This window comes from Anabrus simplex, chromosome 6 (genome assembly GCF_040414725.1).
Source record: "Anabrus simplex isolate iqAnaSimp1 chromosome 6, ASM4041472v1, whole genome shotgun sequence".
Lineage (NCBI taxonomy): Eukaryota > Metazoa > Arthropoda > Insecta > Orthoptera > Tettigoniidae > Anabrus > Anabrus simplex.
In genome coordinates this window covers 90705064-90722095 of record NC_090270.1, presented here as the reverse complement: position 1 = coordinate 90722095, position 17032 = coordinate 90705064, and the positions used below count along the sequence as shown (strand labels likewise).

The following is a 17032-nucleotide window of genomic DNA, read 5'->3' as shown; positions in this document are numbered from 1 at the left end:
TCCGTATTGAAATTATTAACATTAAAAATTAAATAATTGAAGTTCAACCAATTCAATACATAAAAGAAAGAAATGTAGTAATTACATTCTTATTTAAATGGGACCGGTTTCGACCCTAGTCCAGGTCATCGTCAGCCGTAAAAATAAGTAGGCGAAATCACACAATGTTTATGAATATTGGAGAAATGGGTCAGTTTCACACTCTGTCAGGCACAAAGTCTACTATCAAATAATATATGAAGATTATAAATTAACTTGAAGTCGCAGACGAATAGATTTGTAGAAGCAAACCGCCAGTTCCCGGTGATCAGCGCGGCACATTCAAGGTCATGCGCTGCGGTCTCGAAAGCCAAAGTAGAGTGGAGAATGTCTTGAAGGTCCAATATTTGTCTCGGTTGCGGGAAGTTAAGTAAGTATATAAAAAATATACAACGCAAATCAGTATAATTGAATGAGAACTTGTGCTCCTGCTAAGTTCTTGGAAAACAGTTGACTTGAAAAAACAATTGTAAAGAGAAAAAAATGTAGTAAAAAGCGCAATATCGGAAAACAAATGAAAACTTATATGCACAGTGCGCTATTTTTTAATTTTTTTTTTTAATAAATAGAGAAGGTAGAATAAATTAACAGAGGAAGAGTGATAGTGAAAAAAGAGAAAAAATAAAAGAGATTGAAGTTAGATGGTATTGAGGAAGGATAAGATAGGGAAAATGAAGGAGGGGTAGTTTAGGGTGGGTTAGGAGGGTGGATTATTGGAGGTAGAAAATGTGGGTGGGAACTTTGTACGGCATGGAAAATAGAATTGGGGTTTTGGAATTTGGAATTTTTGAGAAGAATTAGGAAGTCAAAAAGGATACTGGGTTTTTCAGAAATCGTTTAAATTGAAATTAGGGTTGAAGTACTGGTCAAGGTGGATAAAGCAATTTTCAGTAATGTTTAAGAGGGGGCCTTTGTTAATGATTTTAAGTATATTCATGTCATTGTTAATACTGGTGAAACTATGCTTGGAGTCTTGTATGTGCTGTCCTATGGCAGAGAATCTGTTGTATTTAATGGCGTTGACATGTTCAGAGTACCTGATATTGAAGTTGCGGCCAGTTTGTCCGACGTAGGAGGAATTGCAGTTGTTGCATTTGAATCTGTATACACCAGATTTAAAAAAAGCATTAGACTTATTTAGAGATTTAGAGTTGTGTAAGATATCAAGATTTCTATTGTTAGTTCTAAAAGAAATTTTCATGTTATGTTATTTAAAAATATTAGTTATTTTATAAGCATTCTGAGTGAAAGTGAAGGTGGAAAAAGCAGTTGGTTTTATTGTGTCTTTAGATAAAGTGGTTTTTGGACGGTGTTTGAATTTGTTGATGATGCGGTTAATGAAGGAGTTGTTAAAGCCATTAAATTTAGCAATGTTGCGGATGGTGTTTAATTCATTATTTAAATCTTTTTTGGACATAGGGGTGTTGAAGGCACGAAAAATTAAGCTGTTATAAGTAGCACGTTTATGAGCTTGGGGGTGCGAAGAATCTTGTCTTATTGTAGTTGCTGTTTGGGTTGGTTTTCTGAAAATTTTGTAAGATAAAGAGGAAGGATGTCTAGTAATAGTTAGGTCTAGAAAATTAAGAGTTTGGTTGTGTTCTGATTCGAGGGTGAATTTAATGTTCGAGTCTAAGTTGTTGAGATGAAGAAGTGTAGAGGCTGCGTTGGTTGATTCCTCATTTAATATTACTAATGTGTCGTCGACATATCTCGCCCAAAAGAGGATGTTGGAGAAATTATTATTATTATTATTATTAATTTTAGTGTTTTCTAAGAAGTCGAGGTAAATTTCAGCAAGAATGCCAGAAGCTGGTGAGCCCATAGCCAAGCCATCTTGTTGATAAATGGTGTTGTCAAAGGTAAAATAATTATTGTTGAGAACTAATTTTAAAATAGACATGAAGTCTTGAATTTCAAGTTTACTTAGGTTACTGAATTTGTTTAGGTTGTTGTTTATAATGGGGAATAATTTTGAAATTGGAATACTAGGGTACATGTTCACAATGTCAAAAGAATGGAGAGAAAAATTTGGTTGGATTTCAAAATTCTGTAATTTGTTGATTAGATCAGAAGTGTTTTTGATAGATTTGTTGGATAAAAATCAATAATTTTTTAGTAAAAATGTTTGGATAAATTTAGAAGTGTTGTATAGGGGACTGGGTCTGTAATTGATTATTGGACGGATGGGAATGTTAGTTTTGTGAATTTTAGGGAGTGCTTTGGTAGTGGGTAGTCCTGGGTTCATGTTTATTAATTTAGTTTTTTCTTGATCTGTGAGGAGAAAGGAAGCGTTTTTTAAAGTATGTTTGAGTAGGCGTTGGATTTTTGTGGATGGGTCTTTTTTTACTATAGAAAAAGAAGAGTCACTGAAAAAGTTTTTGGTTTTATCTAAGTAGTCACTTTTATCCATTATGACAGTAGTGTTGCCTTTATCAGATTTGGTGATAATGAGATTATTGTCATTGATTTTCTTTTTAAGATCTGAAATGATTTTATTATCTTTAATTAAATTATTATTATTATTATTATTTTTATTATTATTATGATTATTAAGAGAAGTGTTTTTGTAATTGTTAATGAAGACTTTTTCGAGTTTCCTTTTTACTTCATATCTGATTTCATCTTGTACATCTGTTGGCATTTTGTTAATGGCTATTTCAGATTCAATAATTAAATTGGTGGCTACATTGAAAGTGTTGAGATTGGGCCAATTGTGTTTGAAGCCCTTTGAAAGAATTGAGTTTTCAGCATCACTCAGAGTTGTTTTAGATAGATTTACGATGGGAGGATGGAATTGTTCAATAGTTTTGGAGGGTGTGTTACGGTTCTTAAACTGGAATTTATGTGAAGTAGAGTTGTTCTTAAGAATTTTGAGTTTTTTCTCTAGGGTTTGTTGTTTGATTGACAGTACATGAAATAATTTATTGTCTACTTGAGTTAGGAAGAGGTTCCATTGTGCACTCGGGAGAAGATTAGCAATTTCTAGATGTGTTTCGTATAATCTGTTGTTTAAAAATGATTTTTTCTTGTATAAGAAACGAATTTCGTTTTTTAACCAAATTTTGTTGGTTATTCTTTGGGTTTTTAACATGTGAGGAGAAGAAATGTTTTTTCTGGTACAACTTTGAAGAAATTTGGGGGTAACATTGTAGGATATGCATTGTTTCAGGAAGTCGATGTCTTTTCCTAATTTAGCGATCTTGATCTTAAGGCCCATATAAGAGAAGGCTTTTTGTTTAGCTTGGTTAGCTTGTGCATTTAAAGATAAAAATTTCATTGTTCCGTATTGAAATTATTAACATTAAAAATTAAATAACTGAAGTTCAACCAATTCAGTACATAAAAGAAAGAAATGTAGTAATTACATTCTTATTTAAATGGGACCGGTTTCGACCCTAGTCCAGGTCATTGTCAGCCGGAAAAACAAGTAGGCGAAATCACACAATGTTTATGAATATTGGAGAAATGGGTCAGTTTCACACTCTGTCAGGCACAAAGTCTACTATCAAATAATATATGAAGATTATAAATAAACTTGAAGTCGCAGACGAATAGATTTGTAGAAGCAAACCGCCAGTTCCCGGTGATCAGCGCGGCACATTCAAGGTCATGCGCTGCGGTCTCGAACGCCAAAGTAGAGTGGAGAATGTCTTGAAGGTCCAATATTTGTCTCGGTTGCGGGAAGTTAAGTACGTATATAAAAAATATACAACGCAAATCAGTATAACTGAATGAGAACTTGTGCTCCTGCTAAGTTCTTGGAAAACAGTTGACTTGAAAAAACAATTGTAAAGAGAAAAAAATGTAGTAAAAAGCGAAATATCGGAAAACAAATGAAAACTTATATGCACAGTGCGCTATTTTTTAATATTTTTTTTTAATAAGTAGAGAAGGTAAAATAAATTAACAGAGGAAGAGTGATAGTGAAAAAAGAGAAAAAATAAAAGAGATTGAAGTTAGATGGTATTGAGGAAGGATAAGATAGGGAAAATGAAGGAGGGGTAGTTTAGGGTGGGTTAGGAGGGTGGGTTATTGGAGGTAGAAAATGTGGGTGGGAACTTTGTAAGGCATGGAAAATAGAATTGGGGTTTTGGAATTTGGAATTTTTGAGAAGAATTAGGAAGTCAAAAAGGATATTGGGTTCTTCAGAAATGTCGTTTAAATTGAAATTAGGGTTGAAGTACTGGTCAAGGTGGATAAAGCAATTTTCAGTAATGTTTAAGAGGGGGCCTTTGTTAATGATTTTAAGTATATTCATGTCATTGTTAATACTGGTGAAACTATGCTTGGAGTCTTGTATGTGCTGTCCTATGGCAGAGAATCTGTTGTATTTAATGGCGTTGACATGTTCAGAGTACCTGATATTGAAGTTGCGGCCGGTTTGTCCGACGTAGGAGGAATTGCAGTTGTTGCATTTGAATCTGTATACACCAGATTTAGAAAAAGCATTAGACTTATTTAGAGATTTAGAGTTGTGTAAGATATCAAGATTTCTATTGTTAGTTCTAAAAGAAATTTTCACGTTATGTTTTTTAAAAATATTAGTTATTTTATAAGCATTCTGAGTGAAAGTGAAGGTAGAAAAAGCAGTTGGTTTTATTGTGTCTTTAGATAAAGTGGTTTTTTGGACGGTGTTTGAATTTGTTGATGATGCAGTTAATGAAGGAGTTGTTAAAGCCATTAAATTTAGCAATGTTGCGGATGGTGTTTAATTCATTATTTAAATCTTTTTTGGACATAGGGGTATTGAAAGCACGAAAAATTAAGCTGTTATAAGTAGCACGTTTATGAGTTTGGGGGTGCGAAGAATCTTGTCTTATTGTAGTTGCTGTTTGGGTTGGTTTTCTGAAAATTTTGTAAGATAAAGAGGAAGGATGTCTAGTAATAGTTAGGTCTAGAAAATTAAGAGTTTGGTTGTGTTCTGATTCGAGGGTGAATTTAATGTTAGAGTCTAAGTTGTTGAGATGAAGAATTGTAGAGGCTGCGTTGGTTGATTCCTCCTTTAATATTACTAATGTGTCGTCGACATATCTCGCCCAATAGAGGATGTTGGAGAAATTATTATTATTATTAATTTTAGTGTTTTCTAAGAACAACTCTTCTTCACATAAATTCCAGTTTAAGAACCGTAACACACCCTCCAAAACTATTGAACAATTCCATCCTCCCATCGTAAATCTATCTAAAACAACTCTGAGTGATGCTGAAAACTCAATTCTTTCAAAGGGCTTCAAACACAATTGGCCCAATCTCAACACTTTCAATGTAGCCACCAATTTAATTATTGAATCTGAAATAGCCATTAACAAAATGCCAACAGATGTACAAGATGAAATCAGATATGAAGTAAAAAGGAAACTCGAAAAAGTCTTCATTAACAATTACAAAAACACTTCTCTTAATAATCATAATAATAATAAAAATAATAATAATAATAATAATTTAATTAAAGATAATAAAATCATTTCAGATCTTAAAAAGAAAATCAATGACAATAATCTCATTATCACCAAATCTGATAAAGGCAACACTACTGTCATAATGGATAAAAGTGACTACTTAGATAAAACCAAAAACTTTTTCAGTGACTCTTCTTTTTCTATAGTAAAAAAAGACCCATCCACAAAAATCCAACGCCTACTCAAACATACTTTAAAAAACGCTTCCTTTCTCCTCACAGATCAAGAAAAAACTAAATTAATAAACATGAACCCAGGACTACCCACTACCAAAGCACTCCCTAAAATTCACAAAACTAACATTCCCATCCGTCCAATAATCAATTACAGACCCAGTCCCCTATACAACACTTCTAAATTTATCCAAACATTTTTACTAAAAAATTATCGATTTTTATCCAACAAATCTATCAAAAACACTTCTGATCTAATCAACAAATTACAGAATTTTGAAATCCAACCAAATTTTTCTCTCCATTCTTTTGACATTGTGAACATGTACCCTAGTATTCCAATTTCAAAATTATTCCCCATTATAAACAACAACCTAAACAAATTCAGTAACCTAAGTAAACTTGAAATTCAAGACTTCATGTCTATTTTAAAATTAGTTCTCAACAATAATTATTTTACCTTTGACAACACCATTTATCAACAAGATGGCTTGGCTGTGGGCTCACCACCTTCTGGCATTCTTGCTGAAATTTACCTCGACTTCTTAGAAAACACTAAAATTAATAATAATAATAATAATAATAATTTCTCCAACATCCTCTTTTGGGCGAGATATGTCGACGACACATTAGTAATATTAAATGAGGAATCAACCAACGCAGCCTCTACACTTCTTCATCTCAACAACTTAGACTCGAACATTAAATTCACCCTCGAATCAGAACACAACCAAACTCTTAATTTTCTAGACCTAACTATTACTAGACATCCTTCCTCTTTATCTTACAAAATTTTCAGAAAACCAACCCAAACAGCAACTACAATAAGACAAGATTCTTCGCACCCCCAAGCTCATAAACATGCTACTTATAACAGCTTAATTTTTCGTGCCTTCAACACCCCTATGTCCAAAAAAGATTTAAATAATGAATTAAACACCATCCGCAACATTGCTAAATTTAATGGCTTTAACAACTCCTTCATTAACCGCATCATCAACAAATTCAAACACCGTCCAAAAACCACTTTATCTAAAGACACAATAAAACCAACTGCTTTTTCCACCTTCACTTTCACTCAGAATGCTTATAAAATAACTAATATTTTTAAATAACATAACATGAAAATTTCTTTTAGAACTAACAATAGAAATCTTGATATCTTACACAACTCTAAATCTCTAAATAAGTCTAATGCTTTTTCTAAATCTGGTGTATACAGATTCAAATGCAACAACTGCAATTCCTCCTACGTCGGACAAACTGGCCGCAACTTCAATATCAGGTACTCTGAACATGTCAACGCCATTAAATACAACAGATTCTCTGCCATAGGACAGCACATACAAGACTCCAAGCATAGTTTCACCAGTATTAACAATGACATGAATATACTTAAAATCATTAACAAAGGCCCCCTCTTAAACATTACTGAAAATTGCTTTATCCACCTTGACCAGTACTTCAACCCTAATTTCAATTTAAACGACATTTCTGAAAAACCCAATATCCTTTTTGACTTCCTAATTCTTCTTCTCAAAAATTCCAAATTCCAGAACCCCAATTCTATTTTCCATGCCTTACAAAGTTCCCACCCACATTTTCTACCTCCAATAATCCACCCTCCTAACCCACCCTAAACTACCCCTCCTTCATTTTCCCTATCTTATCCTTACTCAATACCATCTAACTTCAATCTCTTTTATTTTTTCTCTTTTTTCACTATCACTCCTCCTCTGTTAATTTATTCTACCTTCTCTATTTATTAAAAAAAAAAAAATTAAAAAATAGCGCACTGTGCATATAAGTTTTCATTTGTTTTCCGATATTGCGCTTTTTACTACATTTTTTTCTCTTTACAATTGTTTTTTCAAGTCAACTGTTTTCCAAGAACTTAGCAGGAGCACAAGTTCTCATTCAATTATACTGATTTGCGTTGTATATTTTTTATATACGTACTTAACTTCCCGCAACCGAGACAAATATTGGACCTTCAAGACATTCTCCACTCTACTGTGGCGTTCGAGACCGCAGCGCATGACCTTGAATGTGCCGCGCTGATCACCGGGAACTGGCGGTTTGCTTCTACAAATCTATTCGTCTGCGACTTCAAGTTTATTTATAATCTTCATATATTATTTGATAGTGTTGTGACTTTGTGCCTGACAGAGTGTGAAACTGACCCATTTCTCCAATATTCATAAACATTGTGTGATTTCGCCTACTTGTTTTTACGGCTGACGATGACCTGGACTAGGGTCGAAACCGGTCCCATTTAAATAAGAATGTAATTACTACATTTCTTTCTTTTATGTATTGAATTGGTTGAACTTCAATTATTTCATTTTTAATGAAAACAATCCAATCGCAACTGTTTTACTTGCCAACGTACTTAACAAATAATAATGATATTGATATGTTATGTCCCCACTTACTTTCAACGATTTTCGGAGATGCCAAACAAAACATACTAGGGAATGCTTTAATAAGAAATGGGAGATCGAACGTACGAAACTGAACATTATGATAATAAAACGTATTACCGTCACACCTGTAGATATCTATAAAAGTGGCAAACTTTCCTGTTATTTATTTTTATTCTTTCCGTCATGGAACTTTTAGCACTATTCAGGCTATACTATACCTAACCTAAACAATGCGGTCTCTCTTATCTCATTTACAGCTGTTTAGGTAAATCCTGATGTGATAAATTTATAGAGAACAAGCATGAAATATATTTAAAAATAAAGGTCTGGTTTTCAACAGCCGCAGTTATCAAAAGAATGCTTCCAGTCACTATGTATTACATTCAGAAATACAACTCGTAACATACGCTAGTAATCAGCTGATGGTTTGGCATGCTTTCAACAATACGGCTGTATTCAGAAGAAGTGGCTTCTGCTACACATACACCAGCTGGGAATATCAGAGACCATCTCCAGAAACCATTTGGGAATAGCTTCACACAGTTTGGACTCTATAGTCGGGAACAAAATTATTTTTAAAAGGTTCAAAAAGATGGGGCCTTGAATGCTCTCGGTCTCCATTGCAGTGCATGGCTGACGAGATGGCAGTGAAGATGACGTCACTTGGAATGACAACACGCTGGTAGCAAGGAAGACAAGAGCAAGAAAATTAAAATGAAAGCAGTGATCAGCAGTGGTAGGCCTACCGCTCAACTGACAAAGACAAATGACTGGTCACCGAGTTATTCTGTATAAATATTGCAGTCGTAACAAGTTTTTACAAGCACAGAGGTGCCAACCTTTGAAGTGGGTTATCAGTAATCCCATTTTTAACTCGCGCACCCCCCCGACAAAACGTTTATAAGTTAAATACAAGGCACCCCGTTTGCCCTTTCCTACAGCAATCCATTCTAAAGTATATCAAATTACACAATAAAATTTGCTCATTACCTGTTAGTTCTGCGATAAAAAATTCTTTGTAGCTAGTTTCGCACCCAGCAGCTGCTTTTCGGTGTAGGTTTTCTTGAAACATACTTCCCCCTGAGATGACATTTTCGTCTTCAGAACCATAAGCGATTCCAGTGTAGAGGTATTTAATGTAGGCCTGAATTCTGTCTGAATTTTCCTAACAACACTGAAAACTCTTTCTGTGGGAGAGTTAATATGAGGTACACTTAGTACTGCAAATACAACATTACTTAAGGTTTTATAGTTAATTTGTCCACTTTCATTTTTAAGCTTTGCAATGTTGCCCCAATTCACATCAATGTTATGTCCATGTACAATGTATTCAGGGAAAGTATCACACTGGTAAACTGCAAATTCCTCTTCAAGTGTGTCATATTCACTTTCCTTGACCAAAGTTGGGAATCTTCAAACAAAATATTCAAGAGATGAATAGGAAACCTTCATTGTGAGATGTCTACAACTTTGGCATGATGAAGAAATTCATCATTAAGGGGAAATTTCTGGGTAATGTAACTCCAAGCTGCCATTAAAACTTTCTGACAGAATTATAAAACATCTCTTCATCACAGTCATTATCTTTCAAGTATGCCCTAGCATTTGCTCCAATTACCAAGTCCAGATTGGCTTTCTGGTATTTCCTCCTCTTGAATTCAACACTCAAAAGGGAGGTAGATTCTGACTGAAGAGAACATGGCTGAACAAATCTGAACAACAGGTCAGTTAAAAGACCAGTAAGTTTCCTCCTAAGGAGATGTATGGCTGGAGCATCTTGTTGCAGAAATATATTCACAGAGTTAAAAACAGGAAGTGAACAATGAAGAAAGTAGCAAAACAATTTTGTGTGTGGGTCTTGTATGAAAGATTTCACAGTTTCAAACTGCTTGGTGGTCTCATTTTTATGGTGGGTCTCACTACAAAACATGAGTGCCAAAGCGTCCCACTGCTCAAGAACTCTTATCAATAGACTGAAGAAGCGAGAGCCAAGAGGTACTAACATATTTCAAAATTTTGTGACCCTCTGTGCCACAAACAGCCTGATAAACTTTCAACGTGTTTTGCCTTTTAGAACTCTTATCAAGATAGTAATATAACTGAACCAAAAGGTTCTCTACATAGACTGGCAATTGGGCTGCTGCTTTTTGTGCACAGATGTGTACGAGATGACATGAACAACCCGGGACATAAACAGAAGAATGCCTGTCCGTCACAAATTTGGCAACGCCTTTATTTGCCCCTATCATTGTGTATGTTGTCAGATGAAAAAGAAATGCAATTTTCCCATGGAATGGCTAAAGAAGACAATTCACTATTAATAACAGAGAAAATTCCCTCACCTGTATTGTCGGTACTCTCTAACAATGACAATAGAAGAGTTTATACACTGACTGACAGAGCAAATGCAACACCAAGAAGGAGTGGTCAGAACTTTATGCCAATTGCAGGGTAGACTGACGTCACTGAGGTATGCTCATGATGTGAAATGTGCCGCTGTGCTGCGCACGTAGCGAACGATAAATGGGACACGGCGTTGGCGAATGGCCCACTTCGTACCGTGATTTCTCAGCCGACAGTCATTGTAGAACGTGTTGTCGTGTGCCACAGGACACGTGTATAGCTAAGAATGCCAGGCCGCCGTCAACGGAGGCATTTCCAGCAGACAGACGACTTTACGAGGGGTATGGTGATCGGGCTGAGAAGGGCAGGTTGGTCGCTTCGTCAAATCGCAGCCGATACCCATAGGGATGTGTCCACGGTGCAGCGCCTGTGGCGAAGATGGTTGGCGCAGGGACATGTGGCACATGCGAGGGGTCCAGGCGCAGCCCGAGTGACGTCAGCACGCGAGGATCGGCGCATCCACCGCCAAGCGGTGGCAGCCCCGCACGCCACGTCAACCGCCATTCTTCAGCATGTGCAAGACACCCTGGCTGTTCCAACATCGACCAGAACAATTTTCCGTCGATTGGCTGAAGGAGGCCTGCACTCCCGGCGTCCGCTCAGAAGACTAACTTTGACTCCACAGCATAGACGTGCACGCCTGGCATGGTGCCGGGCTAGAGCGACTTGGATGAGGGAATGGCGGAACGTCGTGTTCTCCGATGAGTCACGCTTCTGTTCTGTCAGTGATAGTCACCGCAGACGAGTGTGGCGTCGGCGTGGAGAAAGGTCAAATCCGGCAGTAACTGTGGAGCACCCTACCGCTAGACAACACGGCATCATGGTTTGGGGCGCTATTGCGTATGATTCCACGTCACCTCTAGTGCGTATTCAAGGCACGTTAAATGCCCACCGCTACGTGCAGCATGTGCTGCGGCCGGTGGCACTCCCGTACCTTCAGGGGCTGCCCAATGCTCTGTTTCAGCAGGATAATGCCCGCCCACACACTGCTCGCATCTCCCAACAGGCTCTACGAGGTGTACAGATGCTTCCGTGGCCAGCGTACTCTCCGGATCTCTCACCAATCGAACACGTGTGGGATCTCATTGGACGCCGTTTGCAAACTCTGCCCCAGCCTCGTACGGACGACCAACTGTGGCAAATGGTTGACAGAGAATGGAAAACCATCCCTCAGGACACCATCCGCACTCTTATTGACTCTGTACCTCGACGTGTTTCTGCGTGCATCGCCGCTCGCGGTGGTCCTACATCCTACTGAGTCGATGCCGTGCGCATTGTGTAACCTGCATATCGGTTTGAAATAAACATCAATTATTCGTCCGTGCCGTCTCTGTTTTTTCCCCAACTTTCATCCCTTTCGAACCACTCCTTCTTGGTGTTGCATTTGCTCTGTCTGTCAGTCAGTGTATTTGGCCTCTCTGAGCATTAAAGAAAGATACAACTACACGATAAAGTTTAACTGCATTTGAATCCGTACTACCATCAGTAGCCAAAGAAAAAGGCGTTATTTGCAAAAGTTCACTCATTTCCTTTTTTGCCTCGGATGCCGTGTATTGAACCAAAGCAGAGGTTTTAGTTCTTGCACAACCATATTTCTGAGATATCTTAGAGTCGGGGAACATTGATCTAAACAAATTTCCAGCGTGGTCTGAAACTGATAACGGAATATTATGCTCCAAAAGAAAAGATGTGAACAAAAATTCAGCATTTGTCACCGCAGTTTCATTACTTTTTACGAAGAACGATGACATAGACTGGTTTCGTAATTTTGATTCACCGTATGTGTGATGTTTCTTGGATTCTATGTGTCTTCTGCAATCATCTCGTCCACCGTGAGCCACAGAGAAATCACACGAACACACACTGCAGAACACGTGGTTTTCACTAACATGTGAGGCAAGTAAGCACTGCCATTCCTTTGTGTGACCGTCTCGATATTTCTGTAACACTGCTGTCTTCTTAGAAGATGCAATTTGACAATTGCTCCGCTTCATTTCACAAAACCCATCACTACTTTTCGAATCAACGTCTAGGATAATTAGAACTGAAATGCACTAAATATACCACTCGTTCTACGCACACAACAAACCGTGGAATCGAGAACAGCGGAGCAAGGAGTAGAGCCTACCTCACGGCCGACTTGATAAGTCATTCCCACGTCATTCTAGCTAAGAGAGCAGCGTATATCTATGTAGCTCGCTGTGATTTCAATACGCTCGCGGGACACAAAACAAAGTGACGACCAAATAACTGCCAAACACGTTTAGTTGCCAACTTACAAACATTGAAACGAGGAGGGTTGACCAGTAATGCTCTAAGGGATTGAACATTTTTTACTTCTTTCCTTTTTTTTTTCGTAAGAATGTTGCTTTTCTGTAATAATTTCCCCTTCGACCGTAATGCCGTAATCGCTAATTGAAATCCATAATCATTACGGACAATCCATAATAGTTGGCACCTCTGCAAGCGTATGCCCTTCCTGACGTCGACCTCATCGGAGGAATTAATGAGATGAAGCGAATGACGTGATATGAACAACTAAAACAGATTACATTAACTTTATATGTAGGCCTAAAAGTCGTGTTCACCATTTATTGACTTTTTACATTTAGAAATACTGCCAACGAAAATAGCCAGCATAACGCAAATACATTCATAGGTTTATTAAAGAACAGTGTAGAATGTTTACATGTGCAATTTATAGCCGAGAAGTCATGTGTTCATAGCTTAAAATTTGAGGTTATCGCATATTGGACCCCGCTTTACTTTTTTTGGCTGTAAAAATGGGAAAAAAGTGGTCTAATATGCGAGTAAATACGGTATATCTTTATGTATGTATCTGTGTATGTACATGATGCAACATTTAAAAGAATACTTATTGAGTAAAATGCATACCTAAGAAGGTCTTCTCCCTGCACCAAAAATTTAGGTTGTTCTTTTTCAGAGCCTGCACCATCCTTTGAGTATGCCCGACACTGCCAGTGAACACCAACACTCTCAGTCTTAACTTCTTCTACTACGACTTTAACAGTCTTGTTGGGTTTCGAACGCAAGGCTTTCAGTTCTTTCGTGCAATGTAACCATTCAGCATCTTCAAGGCAATGCAAAGGACCCCAAAGAATCTGGCCAGGGTAGAAGTCTTCTCTGTGTGCAGGAAACTCACAGTCTTGCTGGAAGAAAGAAAAATCTCAGATGATTTACGGTACCTAAGTACATCTGTCATATAATCAATTTAAAGTTAAATAATCAAGGCACTAATCTATACAATAATTTAACAACACAGAAGAATTTCAAACATACTTTCAACATCATAAACAATGTTGATTTCAAAAAGAGGAACTTTTTATGAGTAACTACTGAAATAGTCATTACAATAGTATAAAACTGAAGATAACCATGAATATTCAACACAGTTCATGAAAAATTTAACAAATGGAGGTCTTGCTCACTTTCATATATTTTAATCCTCTGGACTGGCCATTTTTCACTAATTTCAAATATGTAAATTAAATACTAGTTTTGAACGTAGGTATTTTTTTTTCATTTCATTTGAGTTCATACTTTCTGCCTGATATCTGTAAAAACTGTAACACAATAGAAATAAAAAATACCATAGAAATACTGGACAAAATTAGGTGGTTTTCATTTTTCTTAAGTTTGGCGCATACCGTTAACTAATAAAAGACGGTTGATATTGGAATCTATGGCATTCACTCAGAATTACTGACTGCCTTACAAGAAACTAGCTTGGAAATGTTATTCCATTTAGTGTGCACGATGTATGATACAGGAGAAGTGCCATCTGATTTTGGACAGATTTTTGTTACACTTATTCCCAAGAAAGCAGGTGCTGACAAGAGTGAAAACTATCACACCTTTACTTCAATATCTCATGGCAGGGTACCCACTAGTAACCTGAGTTTGTTTTCCCAGTATTTTCCCTGAGATATTTCCGTTTTCCCTGCATTTACTGGGACATAGTACATAAGAGTGATGCTTGAGTATGCTGGTTGCTAAACACACTCATAACAGAAACGTATGGGTTATCATTCAGAAACTCAAGAATAAGTTCTCTGTTTCTTTAACAAATGGTAGTGGTGCTCGAATACATATGCTGGTTAAGTAGTGCGCGCAACAAGCACAACTGACACATTCAATTCTTCGTAAATTCTTTTCTGTGATCATTTCACTTTTCTGCAAGAATTTCTCCCAAATAATGAGGCGAAATCTGTAATAATTATGGGCAGTCCATAACAGTTAGCACTTCTACATATATGTAAATTACATGGGTAGCTTTTAAAACAATGCGCGGTTTAAAAAGAACAATACGAAAATAAGAGTTATTGTCACAAAGAAAGAAATGAATACTGGATTAAAGCCACTATATATATTTATCTGATGAAGCCGAGCTTTCAGCCAAATTGCATTGGCCTGCAACAGGGCATGTTAAATTCTGCCTCCGACACTCAGCAATGAAATTCGAAGGAATGTGGTAGTCATGACCGTACTATCCTCGGCCTAACCACTAACTGGATTCACGGATCGTTGTGCTGTGATTCACCGCCCTCTGTCGACAGTTTCGTGAGTACGCCCTGCTGTTCCATGGTGGTGTTATGCATTTATTTCTGCAGTACAGGTCTCCATGTATTCGATAACTTGAAGCCGTCTTCCCTGTTGATGTTATTTGGGCACAGCTCTATGGCTTCCCTTACCAGTCGAGCATAGAAGTCTTTTACAGGTGCGATGACCTTCTCCTGGTCAAAGAGGATTTCATAGTCTGTACTGTAGAAATGTTCTTTTATGGCAGACTGGCGTATGGTATTCTCCGTGGAGGATGAAAAGAGTGACATTCTTTACCGACCTGATGTGCTCTTTCACCCTGGTGCTGACAAGCCTTTTCGTCATGCCAATATATGAGCAACCACAAGCCCACTGGATGAACTGGCCTGCGGTGCTGTCAAAAAGTGGGATAGGATTGACCAGGACAGCCTCAACAGCCTTGTGGACAATCATGCTTCACTGCGCAAGGTGGAGTAACACCATACTGAGAGGCAGAATCAGATTCCCATGTTCGATAGGCAGATTCACGTTGCAGAAGAATAGTATTTGCGTTGTGCCTGTCGTTGCTTTTTCTTTTACATCAATTATGTTATGCTTGACATAAAGGGTGTATTTGCATGCCATACATTCCCTGGGGTCATCAGCAATATAGAAACCCGGAACTCCATCGGTGCAAAACTTTTTTGGCGTGTGTATTATTATAATTTAAGTTTTGGTTTAATGAGAACAAAGTAATTACAATTGATAGGGGGGAAGTTACCATCAGTGAACATTTAAATTTACTATTAAAAACCTGGAATTATGTTATTAACAGTGAACTGTAAGCTACCGTATTTCACGGCATAATCGTCGCACTTTTTATACCAAAATTTTCGAAAAAATTGTAGGGTGCGACCATTATACGATGAATATTTAATACCAGTATTTGTATTACTCAAAAAAGTATTTATAACTACATTGTATTTGATACAAATTTAAGATGCACGTAATACTCGCGTTTATACATCAAAATAATTAAAATAGTCTAAAACAAAATTCATAATTTTTCGCAACAATTCGGCGAACGTTTTTCCAACCTGAAAATAAAAATGAACGTATTAAGTTAATTTGTCATTAATTTGAGTATTAAAGTTAAAATATTACACTTGCAAAAAATTATCACTTTGTTGTGAAATGCGGACTTACCGGTACGCAATTTATTCCAAATCTTCGGTGTCGCTATCGCAGGTTTCGCTATCTGATGCGCCGTCCTCGCCTCTGTTAATACCAGTATCAGATTCTTCGTCTCCCTGCCACACTGCGTCATCTTCGGAACCGTCTAGTGCATTCGAAATCCCAGTCCTTTTGAAGCTCTTGGAGACTAGTTCAGGTGGTATAAGATCCCAACTCTTCTTCACCCACGAGCATAACAAGTCCAAGGGTGGACGCCTGATATTTCCGGCGGGCGTCAATTGCTGATCGCCGCTCATCATCCACTCGTTGTAAAATCGACGTAAGTGGTCTTTAAAGGGTTTATTAACACATACGTCTAGTGGCTGCAAAGCAGATGTTAGGCCACCAGGAATGACTATCTGTCGTGTCTTATTTGTAGTGAGAATTTGCTTCACTTCGTTCACGAGGTGACCTCGGAAACTAAAACAAGCAGAGCTGGTTGTTTTAGTAGTGCACCAGGTCTTCTATTCCACACAGTTTTAACCCAGTCCAGCATGAGTTCTACGTCCATCCAACCCTTTGGTTGCACTCGTACATGAATTCCACGGGGAAACTGTAATATTCTTAGGCATCGTTTTCCTCTTGAAAATGATGTAAGGCGGCAACTTTCTCCCGTCAGCTGTAATGGCTAGCATTGCCGTGCATCGCAACTTCTCACTACCGCTGGTTTTCATTAATACACTCCGTGATCCTTTTAGCACAATAGTGCTGTTGCGAGGCATATCAAAAGAGATTGGAGTCTGATCGGCATTACCGATTT

At 37.5% G+C, this 17032-nt stretch overlaps 1 protein-coding gene across 1 annotated transcript in view; it reads right to left on the bottom strand.

The window, feature by feature from the left end:
• Positions 1–17032, bottom strand: part of LOC136876122 ((E3-independent) E2 ubiquitin-conjugating enzyme UBE2O) — a 322520-nt gene that overhangs the window by 237722 nt on the left and 67766 nt on the right. Inside the window, exon 4 of the mRNA XM_067149804.2 lies at positions 13396–13670. Within this exon, the coding sequence (XP_067005905.2) occupies positions 13396–13670 (275 nt within the window). The remainder of the gene's footprint in view (positions 1–13395; positions 13671–17032) is intronic.